Genomic DNA, 16,824 nt, shown 5'->3' with positions numbered 1-16,824 from the left:
TAACTTACGGTGTTCCGTTTGGACAATCGTGACTTTTTAGTGAATCCTAAACCGCGATGTACGATGGTACGATGACGAAAACGCAATGGTGCGATGGCACGATGATGAAACAACGATGGTACGATGGTGAAAACGCGATGGCACGATGATGAAATCGCGATGGTACGATGGTGGAATGTCAATGTTATATTGCGTTTTCGTCATCGTACCATCGCGTTTTCACCATCGTATCATCGTACCATCGCGTTTTCATCATCGTACCATGAAGTTTTCACCATCGAGCCATCGCGTTTTCATGATCGTACCATCGCGTTTTCACCATCGTACCTTCGCGTTTTCACCATCGTGTCATCGAGTTTTCATCATCGTACCATCGCGTTATCACCATCGTGCCAACGCGGTTTCACCATCGTACCATCGCATTTTCACCATCGTGCCATCGCGTTATCACCATCGTATCATCGCGTTTTCACCATCGTGCCATCACAGTATCACCATCGTACCATCGCGGTTTCACCATCGGACCATCGCGTTTTTACCATCGTGCCATCGCGCTATCACCATCGTGCCATCGTGGTTTCACCATCGTACCATCGCGTTTTCACCATCGTACCATCACCTTCCGGTTAGAAATGCGTAGTTCCGTGCACTTGTATTTTTGTCAACAATAGATGAATGTATCTCAATGTATTTTTGTGAGAAGAAATTTACCATTTAGATTCTGCTGGTTTGCAAAATGTTTTACAAAATGTTCAGTGCTCAGTTCATTAAGCCTGTGTAAAATCTTCAAGGCCACGTCCTTTGTATTTTATGGATACATGAAAGTAAAAAAAGCTTGGTGTAATAGTCACATGCAGCTTATTCTTGTTAGGATGTAGAAGGTACATAGTGCAATGTGAAAATGAGATTGTATCAAGCCTGTATATTATTGACACATAGACTGTACCACTGCGCATGACCACCGGAAGGCGATGGTAATATGGTGAAAATGCGATGGTACGATGGTGTTAACGCGATGGTACGATGATGAAAACGCGATGACACGATGATGAAAATGCGATGGTACGATGGCACGATAGTGAAAACGCGATGGCACGATGATGAAAACGCGATGGTACGATGGTGATACTGCGATAGCACGATGGTGAAAACGCGACGGTACGATGATGAAAACGCGATGGTACGATGGTGATACTGCGATGGCACGATGGTGAAAACGCGACGGTACGATGGTGATAACGCGATGGCACGATGGTGAAAACGCGATGGTACGAAGGTGAAAACGCGATGGCACGATGGTGAAATTAGCGATGGTACGATGTTGAAACTGCAATGGCACGATGGTGATAACGCGATGGTACGATGGTGAAAACGCGATGGCACGATGGTACGATGATGAAAACGCGATGGTACGATGAAGAAAACGCGATATTACATCGACATTTCATCATCGTATAATTAAATCATCGCGATGTCATCATCGTGCCATCGCGTTTTCACCATCGTACCACCGTTGTTTCATCATCGTGCCGTCGCGTTTTCGTCATTGTACCATCGTGCATCGCGGTTTAGGATTCAATAAAATGTCACGATTGTCCAAATGGAACACCGTAGTAACTGATGTATTTTATATTGGTTTTAGAAAGTTTAGTTTTTCTTGATAATTTATAAGCAACATTAATGCATTCATCGAAGGCAGTAATCACTGTAATGCACCTCATTTGAGATATATGTTTAGCTCCTAAAAAGCTAACAAGTCAAACAACGTGTTATTATAATGAAATTGACTATAAAACAATGGCAGAAAATCTAAAATCAATACCTCTATGCAATAACTTTTCATTAAAGCAATGGTTTTGTTGATGCATAAAGAAAAAACGAGAGAACAACATTGAGTAGTTTAAAACCATCTTAAAATACTTGTGCTAGTCTTTGTCTCCTTACTTTGATTTTTATTAATTTTCATTAAATTAATTTTCTATCGTTCTGCAACCTGAACTCAAACGTTTTGATACATATTTTTCTATCTAACCCAGTTCAGTAATCCCGTTATGATCAGATAATTCATGGATCTTTACTTAAATACAGAAGGAACAGTTTTAGACTGTAAATGTGAACCTCCGTTGCCGTGTGGGTAAGGTTTCTGGCTTCAAATCACTCGCACCACACCGCTTTGGGTTCGGAACCTTACTTGAGGTACAAAATGTCTTCATGTGAGAAAGCCATCCAACTCGCATATGAATGATGGTTGGTTCTATCCCGGTACCCGTTTGTGCTTGAAATAAAGCCCGAAAGGACACCGGAAGTACCATATTTAAGTATCATGAAATTGTAACACACACTTGCAAGTGAAAACTGTCACATATGACCTCAAAATTGTACACTGTATTTACAACATGTCAATCAGTAATTTCTCCGGTATCATGAGAAAATCATTTATTATTAGAGGCACAATTTGGCTTGATATATATCTTTAAGAAGCAGTTCTCAGTGCAGTAGATATTCTCGTTCTCAGTTGTATCATGTTAGAACTATTTTGATTTCGTCCTGGATTAATAGGGATTAAATTGCAAAAACAAGATGCAAGTGGTGTCTTTCGGTAAGTTACAGATATGGACTACTATAATAAATTACTATTATGTACACTTTCGCGTAAAAGCACACGTATAAAATCGCTACCTCTCTATTCACAATTCTTTATTCCAAGATTTTGTGATCGGACTCGATGAATTTTGTAAATTGTCCTGGATTCAAAGTTAGAAACAGCTGCATCAACAGGATATCATTAAATCAGATACTGAACAGAAAAAAATCGGTAAATACAAAACAAAAGGTAATAACAATGATCAAAGATATGCTGCAAACACACGATTCAACTGTCGGTTAATGTTTTTTTTCTATTTTGTTTTTACTTAGCCACGTTTAGCTATATAACGTTCAAACTATATATCTGCTTTACCTTTTATCCATTGAAAACAGCATGTGTAGATGTGTTAGGTTTATCAAGCCTTTTTCATCTCTTAATAAAAGTAAGACCTCCCTAGCTAAATGATTGTAATGAGAAGACATGAGCACGTTACAAAAATGCAACCGATGTCATGCGAGAACGCTTACTGAAGGAAAATATATATTTATGGGCTGTTTAATATATATCCTTTTGCAAGTAGATGCTTGTAGACTCTGAACCTTTTATTATTCATTCGGACAGGAATACTGTGTAAATCATATGGATCATGAAACTCATTGAAATAATTATTTGTTTCTAAGTGATTTTGTGTCGCCCTTTATCATTCAATAGGCCGCGTCATGAGAAAACCAACATAGTGCGTTTGCAACCAGCATTGCAATTAGAGAAAACGTTAGCGAACAGCATGGATCCTGACCAGACTGTGCGGATGCGCAGGCTGGTCTGGATCCATGCTGGTCCCAAATGCAATTATTATTATTATTATACCAGATTTATATAGCGTCCTTTTCATGATCAATTTCACGTTCAAAGGCGCTTTACATAGTTCAAATGCAGCCACACAGGGTGCATAATTCATCCTCTACTAGTACAGACACAGAGCGATCTGACCAGAGGGACATACTGAGACAAAGCCCCCACGACAGAGAGATCAGAAATATACGGAATTCCGTTAGGGCCATCGCCTTTGAATGTGTTGATCTGAAACGCGATATCCGATAGTACGATGATGAAAACGCAAAATCACGAAACTACGATAACGAAAACGCGACAACACGATGATGATAACGCGATACTACGATAACGAAAACGCGATAATACGATAGTACGATGATGATAATGCGATATACTATCGCGTTTTCACCATCGTACTGTCGCGTTATCACCATCGTTATATCGTGATATCGCGTTAACGTTATCGTAGTATCGTACTATCGCGTTATCACCATCGTACTAGCGCGTTATCACCATCGTATTGTCGCGTTATCATTATCGCACCATCGCCTTCCGGTTCACATATCCGATTTTAATAAAACAAGTATTTCCTTGTAGGCATAGCCTCTGTTAAAATGAAATTGAATAAACTCGTATATTTGTACTGCTGTACTGGAAGATCTTCTCATTTTGAGCATGCGCATGCGCACCGGAAGGCGATGGTGCGATAATGATAACGCGACAGTACGATGGTGATAACGCGATAGTACGATGGTGATAACGCGACAGTACGATGATGACAACGCGACAATACGATGGTGATAACGCGATAGTACGATACTACGATAACGATAACGCGATATCACGATATTACGATGGTGATAACGCGACAGTACGATGGTGAAAACGCGATAGTATATCGCATTATCATTATCGTACTATCGTATTATCGCGTTTTCGTTATCGTAGTATCGCGTTATCATCATCGTGTTGTCGCGTTTTCGATATCGTAGTTTCGTGATTTCGCATTTTCATCATCGTACTATCGAGTATCGCGTTTCAGGTCAACACATTCAAAGGCGATGGCCCCAACGGAATTCCGTAGAAATCAGATAAGGCTTGTCCGGCTATCTTAGCCTAGCTCGTTGCGAATAGACAGCCTTTTTCTTTAACGTGCCCAGTGTATAGCACTGATACACGCAAGAATTGCCTGGTTTCTGACCAGTACACCTCTAGTTGGGTGGGAAACACTGAAAAGCGTTTCTGAAAATTCCCGAGTTGCTGCCGGGGATCGAACCCCCGACCTCAGGATTGGAAGGCCAGTGTGCAAACCACTGAGTTATCCGTCCACCCTATGTGTTGGTTTTCTAATGGCGCGGCTCATTTGTATTTGAACAATAGCTGAGCCTTACCTATTCGGGAAAATCTACAGAAAATGATATCTTGTTCCTTTTATGAGCAATATATTTCCATCTATTCGGAAGCTCTCTATTGATATAGAACCTAAAATTCTGTGTTTTCAGATTCCTTATAACGCTATCTGAACTAAGCAACTGATGTGATTTCTATTTCCGGATGTATATACTCGATAGGCTGCTAGTTAAATCAGTAGTTTTAATTAATTTTCCTGGCATCCTGTCCAAGATAATAATATAAACCTAATGCCAATACGGCGAACATACAATTTTTGCTCGATAGAAATAAGTAGCGTTTTTATCCAATTTTTATACCGGCTTCCCTCAAGGATATATGATTACATTGCAGATTGACTTGTGAGGATACGTATAAGAAAAATGAATGTAATAGAAGAGGGATACTTAAAAATAAATATGATAAGTCAATTTCTGGTACCTATTAATGTTACTAAAATAAAGCATTCTTTTGCAAATGTACTCCTTGTCTTTCCAGTGAACATGGCGATGTATTATTGTGCAAAATAAAATTGAAATCCCATATCATACCTTTAATAAAACCTGATAAAACAAGGAGCTGATTTAACTTTGGGCCAGAATGGAAGTGCAGAAACTGAAACGTTTGTGTTTTTATTGCTTTAATAACGTACACAATTCAATTATTTATAATTTCAAAACGTTAAATATGCAAATTATTATTAAATGTATATAATATTGGGAATTTTCGGTCGATTTTTAAGGTTGTTTTTACCTTTTAGCTGGAACTTTTCTGACAGATGTACTTTAAGAACAAAATCAGTCACAATGGTCCAATTCAGAATGTACATAGTTAATAGATAAAACCTACAATGGAAGGGATAAGGTAATAAATGTGAACATAAACACATTAATATATGAAATTAATAAGTCTTATCTCATTAAGCTATCAATTAAATTGATTTCCCAACAAGTAAGTTACAGTCTGCGTGATGAACAATTAGAAGACGAGACTGTAACTTACTCATTGAATAACATCATGTCAGCAATACTCTCCAAATGTTATACTGTCAGGTGAAATGGGTATTGATAAATATAACAATGTTTTCGATATCAGACGTGCGTAGGAAAAATGACATTTAACCAATTATGCCCGATTCCTGATATTTCCTTCAAGTGGAATAGCAGTTTGTTTCAGAGAAAATGAGAGACGTATAACTGTATCAAAACTGTCCTCTAACACGCAAGAAATCAATTAATTTGGACAGAAAGCAATCCTGTAGCAAAATGTAACTGAAATGTGAAATTACAGTGCGATCAGTCATATGCAATAGCTACCGGAGAGGAAGGAATACAGACTTTCAAAAGTCCAGTTGTAGCTTTTTTTTTATTGATAGTGGTCTATTTCTCTAGCTTTTATCTTTGTTTAATGTTTTCAGATACAACTTTATAGCTCCTTAGTGAAAATGAGCTTAAAAACATAACTTATGTTTTAAATTAACTAGCTGCCGAGAATTCGTATGTATGACATTGTGTTGATAAGAATTTACTGTTTTATTAATTTCATAGAAATGTGTATGCTATTAACTTTTGAAAACATGGATATTGCTTTCCATATAAAATCTGCCTTACGTTAACATTTGACAAAATTCATACATGCAGTCATATAAAACATGAAAATATGACATAACCTTCTAATGTTACGGATAACATCGTTTGCATTATAACAAACCTCTGTGATAATGGCATAAGGAGTTAGAATAAAACTGTTAACAGTACAGCTTAGCCTTATCTAGTAATAAAATTTCTGGTAATAAAAAGTGATAACCTGATGACTTTACAAAATAGAAGTTTGTCACATGATCTAGCATCACTATATTCGTCTAGAATCTTCCATATAAAATGGCCGCCAATTTTAATTTGCCACGCCAATATATGGCAAAAACAGCATTGCCAAGTACTTCTGCACACGCTATCATAGAAGTAAAGTTTTCAATTTGATTTGATGCCACTAACAAAGCAATAGTCAACATTGAAAACTAAACTTTCCTATGAGAAATGATATTTTCCCATAGGAATGCGGCCTTTCACCATGGGAAATTCAAATGAGCCGCGCCATGAGAAAACCAACATAGTGGCTTTGCGAACAGCAAGGATCCAGACCAGCCTGCGCATCCGCGCAGTCTGGTCAGGATCGATGCTGTTCGCTAACAGTTTCTCCAATTCCAATAGGCTTTAAAAGCGAACAGCATGGATCCTGACCAGACTGCGCGGATGCGCAGGCTGGTCTGGATCCATGCTGGTCGCAAAGCAACTATGTTGGTTTTCTCATGGCGCGGCTCAAATGTAGTTTTAGAAATATGTCTCATTCGAGCAAATAATACACTTTGATCTGTTTTTGTACAAAGAAACTGCTTTTCTAGTTAATGAAAACCTCATAGATCATTAAACGCATTATATGAATCCTTTTCGATTTCCTATTACACTATCTGGAAAGAACTATTGACGTAATTTCTATTTCCGGATTCATTCAAGTGATTAGATACGTGTTCAATCATTTGTGTTCTTTATTGTCAAAATTAGACTTGTTAATATGAAAACATAAAATTACCGCGGTCGTAAAAAGCATAGTGCTTTACAGCGTTCTCTCACTGATTTTCAGATTTTCTCACATGAACTTAAATCAAACTGACCCTTAATTGGTCAATCAGTAAGCTTACATTTGGTTTTCGTTCAACAGGTAGGTACCTGCGAAAGCTTGCAAGATCCACGCTTAAAACAATAGGCCTATTTTATCAACAAAAGTATCGTATCTTGAAATTTCCGTTCAAACGTAATTGAAACCAAGTTTGAAGTTTTTCTTATTCAGTCTTTCAGTTCGAAACAAATGCTATATTTACGTGGGCTTACTTAGTATTCATTCACGTTGCACTCTTTTTGTGCTGTTTCTTATGGGTAATAATAAGCTACACGGTTATTATCTAACAGTAATGAAGTCGAAGACTGTACTATTATATTGATGATAAGAACTATAAAACCTTAGCAGAAAATCTAAAATCAATACGTCTATAGAAAGACCTTGTGCAAAAGCAACTTATTAATATTTCTTCCGAAAACAGAAGATAATGAAACGAAAGGTTCGGCCAGTACATATATAAAGGAATGAAAATAGTACCTTATGAATTTCGAGTAGTATTTGCTATTTGTTGGATATTTCAGTACGAGTAATAACCTTTTTCTGTTCAATTTTAAAAAAAGGACAACGACTCAGTAGGAATTGCCATATTCCAAGAACACATCCTGTTGTGAAGATAAATGGTCAATTTTTGTAGAACATTATTCTGTTGTTCGAATTTATTATTAATCGAGTTGATCGAAATAAAAAAAATAAACGTGGTTGAACAAATAGTCGTTTTCGTGAAATTAGTGTTTTATCGGCCATTTGATAGAATATAGAATATAGAACATTTAATGGTAGCAGAGCGAGGTTGTTTAGTAAGAAAATTGACTATAGAAACTGTATAGAAGGGTGTTAAATCGCCGCTCCAAAATAAGTGTAATAGTAATCGGACAGGAATAATATTTCGAATATTTTGTGAAATAACAAGATTTTTGGAACATATAACGCCTGCAAAATAAAATCGAGATGACTGAGCTGGAGAAAGCTGAAGAGGCTATTAAAAGCCATGAAGATGCATCAAAAATTGTTGAACTGAAAATGAAAAAAATCTCGGTGTAAAGCAAAATTCACACGAACAAAAAACAAATTAATAGATGAGATGAATGATGAAACACCGGACACAGATCTAATGAAAGAATTAATAGACAGATTAGAGACTGCAATGGATGGTGCCACGGAGGCAATAGAAGAAGTATGTAATGAATACAAATTGCAAGCGAAAACAAAAGAAATGGTTTCTACTATGTCGGAAGTTGAAGCTATTGAAAAAGAGTACGATAAAGTTATAAAGGACTATCATGCCTTGCAGAATGAAACAAAGGTAGTGTCAGATGCAGGTGAAGACACAAGTGATAAAAAGCAACTAGATTTAGACTTAACACGCCAGATGAAAAGAGTCGCGATACCAGTATTTCATGGAAATAAGCAAGATTTTCCGTTTTGGGTTGCAGCGTTCAGTGCTTGCATTGACAGTACAGATGCGTCACCGGAATATAATTTTTTACAAATGCGACAGTACTTGAAAGGAAAAGCCTTGAAAACGGTAGAAGGCTTAGGACATTCAGAAGTAGCCTATGAAAAAGCAAAAGAAAGGCTTGAAAGAAAATATGGAGGCACAAGGAGACTAATCGCGCTATTTATGGAGGAATTAGAAAATTTCCCACCTATGAAAGTTGAAAATGCTAAAGAGATTGAAAAATTTGCGGACATTTTAGACATTGCCATAATAAATATGAAAGAAGAAAATTATGGAGATATAAATGATGGAGCACTGTACATGCGTGTTCAAAAGAAAATGCCAGAAACTGTGTTAGCGAGATACCATAGGTGGATAGGAAGTTCAGAAAGGAAAGAATCACTTGAACAGTTAAAGGATTGGGTGATTCAAGAAAGTCAGTACCTTACTATTGCTTCAGAAACAATTCATGGACTTAGGTCAGAAAACGAGAGAAAATACTCACCGAAATCAAGTGCTAGAACACGATCGTACTATGCTAATCCACAAATAGAGAAAAAGAAGAAAATCTGTGGGGTATGTGACAATGAACATGAGACACACCAAATGTGAAAAATTTAAAGCTATGGATGTTCCAAGTCGTTGGGTGATGGCAAAGGAAAAACACCTATGTTTTCGATGTTTACGGAACAATCACAGAGGAAGTGAATGTCGTCTATACAGAAAATGTAACATAGACGGGTGTGTGAAAACACATGATAAACTTTTGCACTCAACCAATGACCAATCAAAACAGGGCTTTAGTTTGAATGTAAATGCACAAGAATTTACTTCAGGTACAAACACAGATGAACAAGCATTTACCAGCAGACAAGCAAATAGTAAAATTGCTTTGAGAACAGTTCCAGTAATTATATCAACTGAAATGCGAACATTGAGAATTAATGCATTATTAGATGATGGAAGTTCTAAAACTTACATAAATGAAGATGTTGCATATGAGTTAGGTTTAGATGGAGACACGGAAACCGTGAAAGTTAATTTATTAAACGGTAGGACAGAGAGTTTTTCAACTAAAACAGTAGCATTTTGTATTGAAAGTGAAAATAGACAGCTAAAAATGAACATAGAAGCAAACACTACTAAAAATGTAACTAGATCGTTGAAAGCAGTTAACTGGAATGAACATTTCGGAAGATGGGATCACTTGAAGGGAATACCATTTCCAAACATTACAAAGAAAAGTAAAGTAGATTTACTGATCGGCATCGATTATTCAGATTTGCACAGGTCATTGAATGAAATTAAGGGAGCGCCAGGAGAATCTATCGCAAGATTAACGCCACTAGGTTGGACATGCGTGGGACCAGTCGTATCGCAAAGTATTGAAGAAGATAAAAATTTCTTCACATTTTTCGGTAGCACATTAGATGAAACAATTAAGCAGTTTTGGGAAATAGAACATGTAAAAGTGGACAAACCGGAACTGTCACAAGAAGAAAATGTTGCTCTTGGAAAAGCGAAAGATACAATAGAGTATACAGAAAAAATGTATGAAATAGGAATACCATGGAAAGAGAAAAATGTTGAGTTGCCGAACAATTATGATATGGCACTGACTCGTTTACAGAACACTGAAAGAAGGCTCAATAAAAACCCAACAGTTAGCAAGGCATACAGTGAGATAATTAAGAGCTATGAAGAGAAAGGGTACATTACAAAGATAACTGAATCTGTGCCACAAAATAGCCAGTCATGGTATTTACCACATTTCCCAGTCATTAGACCTGAAAAGGAAACAACAAAAGTACGTATCGTGTTTGACGCATCCGCGAAGTATCAAAATGTATGTCTGAATGATGTAGTCTACGCTGGACCAAAACTGCAGATATTGTTTGATGTTCTTCTCCGTTTTCGAAAGAAGCCAGTGGCTATTGTTTGCGATATAGCAGAAATGTATCTTCGAGTCGGTATCCTTGAAACTGATAGACGTTTCCATCGATTTCTTTGGAATTCAAAATGTGACCCACCAGAACAGTATGAATTCAATCGATTAGTATTTGGAGTAAATGCGTCTCCTTTCTTAGCTCAATTTGTAGCTCAAGAAAATGCAAAAGCTTTTAAAGAACAGTTTCCTCGAGCTTCAGAGAGTGTGATGAAATCTACATACATGGACGATACAATGGACTCTGTAGGAAATGAAAATGAAGCAATGATTTTTTATCATGAACTGTCAGAATTATGGAAGTTAGCTGGCATGAACCTAAGAAAATGGATGACAAATTCAACTGCAGTCTTAGCTGAAATACCTCAAGATGAAAGAGCATATAAAGCTGAGGTTAAGGCAAATAGTGAATTACCAGCAATTAAAACATTAGGTTTAAGTTGGGATTCTCAGGAAGATGTGTTTTCGTTCAGTAACACATTATCGCTTGTCTCGGGAAAAAAATTAGCCAAACGAATTTTGTTGAAAAACATAGCAAGATTGTTTGATCCACTAGGTTTTCTCACTCCGTTCACTGTGCGCGCAAAAATGATCATGCAAGACATATGGGTGACTGGAGTGGACTGGGATGATGAACTGTCTGAAGAGTTGTCTGAGGAAATAAAAAAGTGGTTTTCAGAACTAGAACAGTTGAATGAACTACAAGTGCCAAGGTGTCTCGATATAAAGATAGATAGTACACTACACACCTTTGTCGACGCGTCAACTAAGGCATATGGGGCAGTTGTATATTCTGTAAACGGTGGAGATAATGGACAGACTGTGAATTTGATAGCCTCGAAAAGCAGGGTCGCTCCTTTGAAATCCATAAGTATTCCTAGACTTGAATTGTTAGCTGCTAGCCTTGGACTACAGTTGACACAGGCAATATGTGATGTGCTGGACATGCCAGTCGAAAACGTGGTATTCTGGTCGTATAGTATGAATGTGATTTACTGGATTCATGGAGCAAGTAGACAGTATAAAACGTTTGTAGCAAATCGTGTAGGGTCAATTCATGAAATACCATCTCCAAGTCAGTGGCGTCACGTACCAACAGTGAATAATCCAGCAGATTTGACAACGCGAGGAAGTTTAACCCTAGAATTGTCAGATTGTTCGTTTTGGTGGCACGGACCAGAATTTCTAAAATATGCAGAGGAACACTGGCCGGAAAATAAGTTTGAAATGACTGAAGAAGTGAAAGTTGAAATGAAACGAAAATCTGAAACTGACAAGAAATACAATTTTGTAATTACTACGAAAGAAGAAGATAGGCTAAATCCTACTAACTATTCAGACTGGAATCATTTTGTTAGAATTAGTGCATGGATTAATAGATTCATAGACAATTGTCAAATGTCAAAGAGAGATAGAAGGTTGTCAAAAGAACTGTGCTTAAGTGAAATCGGAGAGGCAGAGAAAAGACTTATAAGAATAGCCCAAATTGAATGTTTTGAACAAGAATATACGTGCATTTCGAAAGGTAAAGCTATTCCTAATAGCAGCAAATTGGCTCCGCTGAATCCCATATTAGATACAGATGGTCTACTGCGTTGTAATAGTAGGCTAAAATACGCGGATTACATTTCATATGACGTTAGATACCCAATTATTCTGCCAAGAAAACATAGTATCACAAAACTTATAGTGAAACAGAACCATTAGCTCGCTAATCACGGCGGTACAAACCAAACATTGTCATCATTATCAAGCAGATTCTGGATTATATCGGCACGCGAAGAAATTCGACAGTGGGAGAACATTTGTGCTGAATGTAGACGCCGTAAAGCAAAGGCAAGCAAGCAAATAATGGCACCACTACCTGTTGAACGTTTAAGTCATTCAGCCAGGGCGTTTGCAAACATAGGGGTGGACTACGCGGGTCCATTCATTACTAAGCAAGGTCGTGGGAAAGTTCGACTCAAACGGTATCTTTGTGTTTTCACATGTTTAGTGACGCGGGCTGTGCATTTGAAAATTTCGTACAATATGGACACAAACCCTTTCTTGAACACACTGTATAGATTTATCAGTCGGAGAGGTGTTCCTGACACTATAGTTTCAGACAACGGTAGCAACTTCATTGGTTGCGTGAATGAATTGCGAGAACTGTACAGACAACTGGACGAAGACGCCATTATTCATTATGCTAATGAAAAACGTATAAAACTGGAAGTTTTTGCCGCCAAATGCCCCCCATTTTGGCGGAGCTCATGAATCAATGGTTCGGTGCGCTAAGAGAGCTTTGTTCGCCATACTGAAAAACGGTGACATCACAGATGAAGAGTTGATAACAGCAGTTGTTGGAGCGGAAGGCTTGATTAACAGCAGGCCTTTAACGTATCAGAGTTCGAATCTAAAAGACAACACGGTTTTGACGCCAAATCATTTTCTCTATGGACAGGCTGGTGGCAATTTTGCACCAGATATTAACAATGTTAGTTCTAGAGATCTACAACGTAGATGGCGTTTCGTTCAAGAACTTTTAAGACACTTTTGGAAACGTTGGCTCCAAGAGTATCTTCCTACACTTGGTGTACGCAATAAATGGTCTCTGGGTACTCGACATTTCACAGTAGGGGATATCGTTATGGTCATTGATCCAGACGTTCCGAGAGGTCAGTGGCATCTTGGGCGAATCACGAAGGTATTTCCAGGACGGGATGGTCATGTTCGAGTAGCTGAGGTTCACATTGGAAACAATATTCTCAAACGACCAATAACACGTTTAGCGTTATTACAAGGAAATGAGCAGTAAACAAAGTGAATGACAGTTTTAAACTTCGCGGTACATGTATTAAAATTACGTACATAAAACAAAGTGAAGCATACAGAAAAGCAGTGTTAATTAATCTGAATAGTTTATAAACTAGCACTTGTAAGGGCATAATAATCCCTGTGCTATAACAGAAGTGTGTAAAGTGTTTATTGTATAGTATATAAAAGAAAGTATGTGTTAAAGGGCATAATAATCCCTACACTTTCCAACGTATTCCAAATGGAAATAATCATACAAGTTCCTAATGCAACTCGAAATGTTCCATTAGAAGTCCATTAAACTGTTAAAGCCAACAGAACTTAATAGAACTAATTGCATAATAGATAATTTTCCTGAACTGTCCAAGAAGAGCTAAAGAACATTATATATTAGTATTTGTTGATACGCTACAATGTATGTGCTATCAAGGTGGGGGGATGTTGTGAAGATAAATGGTCAATTTTTGTAGAACATTATTCTGTTGTTCGAATTTATCATTAATCGAGTTGATCGAAATAAAAAAAATAAACGTGGTTGAACAAATAGTCGTTTTCGTGAAATTAGTGTTTTATCGGCCCTTTGATAGTATGTAGAATATAGAACACATCCTTCCTTAAACACAACATCACAACAGTGTATGTACGGGTGTAAAAGTGAGTACGCACATATACAAAGCAGACAGATAATAAAAAAGCATATAGAAACACTGTTAAGCACCGCTGCAGGAATGGCCAGTAGCAAGAAAACCATAGGGTAGCATAAACCGCTTAAATTTCCGCATACTCGAACAAGTTTATTCATATTAGCCATATTCCCTCAGAACTACAGGAGTTGTTATGGCACTTTTTCGAATTTTAAATATGCCTAGATTTATTTTGAATATACTGCCAAACATTATCTGCCTCCGTCTTTAATTTAACATTGTACATGTTAATAAAACTTCTTTATATAGTCAGATGTATACTCAGTTTGTCAGCTTGACAGAGTAAAGTGGTAAATTTACAGTTTAACCCGTTTTAATATATTATGCATACAAGTGTTTGTCAAATGGGGTATTCCATTATTTGCAACTTTAAAGCAGAAAATGCATCTTTGTTTGATGATGCAGACGTTCTGTGACTCAAGGCAATATACAACAGCAGTTGCTCCGCTCAACGAAAAATACTGAATAAGATATTTTGTTAATTCATTTAAAAAGTTGTAGAAAATGATGGAAGAAACGTAGCAGACTAATAACTCAAAGGGTAATCTATAATGACAGCATAACTTTTACATCTTGTCTGTTTTCTGGTATTTGTTACGTTTGGTCACGTTAACTGCAACTTTATCGATACTGACTTCTTCATATTAAAGTCATCTTACTTTAAACAATCATATTAAACGATTATAGGTAAAAGCCTGTAAACATTATGTTGGCAGGTTAACTGTGATGATAAATAGAATTTCCAGAATTCAAAAATTAGCTACCCGAAATACGTGACACAAATGACATTAAACCAGTTATTATATAATAACCAAATTCTGATAAAACCATCACAATTAATAGCGTTAAGTTTCATAGAAAAGAAGAGACGTTCAAATTTACCAGAAATGTTTTTCAAACACGCACAAATTCCATTTTTTTGGCTTCATATAATGGAAACAAGCAGTCAAAGAGGGCAAGATGAATCTGAAATGTGAAATAACTGTTACTGTTACAGTGTTTTCAATCAAATTTGATAGCAATTAAAGGGAATAAAGACTTTCAAGAAATTGTAACCGTCTTGGTTAATAGTGTTGTTTTCTCAAGCATTTCCTTTTCAGGGAGGTTATTTTGCATTGAAAATACGTTTCCAAAATATGACTTATATTTTTTGCCAAGCAAATGTTGATTTTTTAAAATACTAAACAGTTTATTTCATGGCTATGTTTTCATTTGCACAAATACGTAAGAACATTACCTTAAAATTTCATGTATGTTTTGACGAAAAGGGTTTACCAATAATAGTATCACTTACAACGCATAAGAAAACATGAAATATAACAATAATAAGATATAACCGAAACTGGCTACAGCAGCATAAAGACGTATTAAGAAAAAACAAATATTGTTAATGATTTTTTCACCAGAAGCAGTAAATCATTGATATTGCACTGTAATGTCTTGTATTTAGATAGAAGTAAACAGATGTCAGATTTGGAGACGAAATCGACAACATATTATTAAAATCAATAAAGCTGTACAATCAAAAGGAAAAACATACATCATTCAACCAATGTTTTTGCCGATGCATAAAGCACGATTATGTTAATGCTTGTACTTGTTAGAGTAAGGAATAAATTCGCGCAATCTTATGAGGTATGTACATGTATGTGTTTTCATCTCTGCTGTTTGTAAGATATTTGTTTGATAGTCAATATGCAAAAATCTGCAACAGATAACTTTCTGATACCCATCGACATTTAAGAAGCAGTTTTCTTTACAAAAGATATTATTTATCAAGATTAACGCAGTCTGGTCAGGATCCATGCTGTTCGCTAACGGTTTCTCTAATTGCAATAGCCTTTGAAAGCGAACAGCATCGATCCTGACCAGACTGCGCGGATGCGCAGGCTGGTATGGATCCATGCTGGTCGCAAATGCAATGCTGGTTTTCTCGTGGTGCTGCTCAAATTTAATTATCAAAAGAAAGTTTAACAGGTTTTACTGTGTTATAAGCATACTACAGACATCTCATATTTTTCCAAAACCCCATTTCAGCTATCGTAAAGCATTGACAGTCAACAGAATGCAGACATCTGTAAATGTGCAGTGATATACACGGCCTTGATCTTAAGCGAGTTACAGCTGCAGTCACAGGAAATTAATTCCGCTTGCAATATAGCAGAGAGAAATTATAGCAGAGAGAAATTAGATACAAAACAAGAAAAATGTTATATAAACAAAACTAATTCAGTTCCAAACAATGATGAAAGAGAAGCTTCAGACGCATAACTCAAAAGTGTAATATAAAAGTTAAACATAATTCAAACGTCTTGTTCTCCGCAATAATTTGTTTCTTGTCAAGGTGATATTATAAAAAACGCACATTTTGGTCAGTTTTATTTACAGACACACAAGTGGAACATACCTACTAAACACACATATTACATTGTATCATATTTTGAAAACAATA

The 16,824-nt window shown here is 36.7% G+C and overlaps 2 protein-coding genes across 8 annotated transcripts in view; one reads left to right on the top strand and one right to left on the bottom strand.

Annotated features, from left to right (window-relative positions):
- The window catches only part of LOC123541046 (uncharacterized), a 330,808-nt gene that overhangs the window by 261,457 nt on the left and 52,527 nt on the right, over positions 1 to 16,824 (bottom strand). The window lies entirely within an intron of this gene.
- LOC123523209 (uncharacterized) lies at positions 9,550 to 12,576 on the top strand. The gene has a single exon (XM_045300913.2). It carries the CDS (start codon positions 9,550 to 9,552, stop codon positions 12,574 to 12,576), a length of 3,027 nt encoding a protein of 1,008 aa, XP_045156848.2.

Source organism: Mercenaria mercenaria, chromosome 1 (genome assembly GCF_021730395.1).
Source record: "Mercenaria mercenaria strain notata chromosome 1, MADL_Memer_1, whole genome shotgun sequence".
NCBI lineage: Eukaryota > Metazoa > Mollusca > Bivalvia > Venerida > Veneridae > Mercenaria > Mercenaria mercenaria.
This window is presented reverse-complemented; position numbering and strand designations above follow the sequence as displayed.

Bases quoted from the DNA above. Each gene is read 5' to 3' on its own strand.
- LOC123523209 (XM_045300913.2), top strand. From the start codon at position 9,550: ATGGATGTTCCAAGTCGTTGGGTGATGGCAAAGGAAAAACACCTATGT.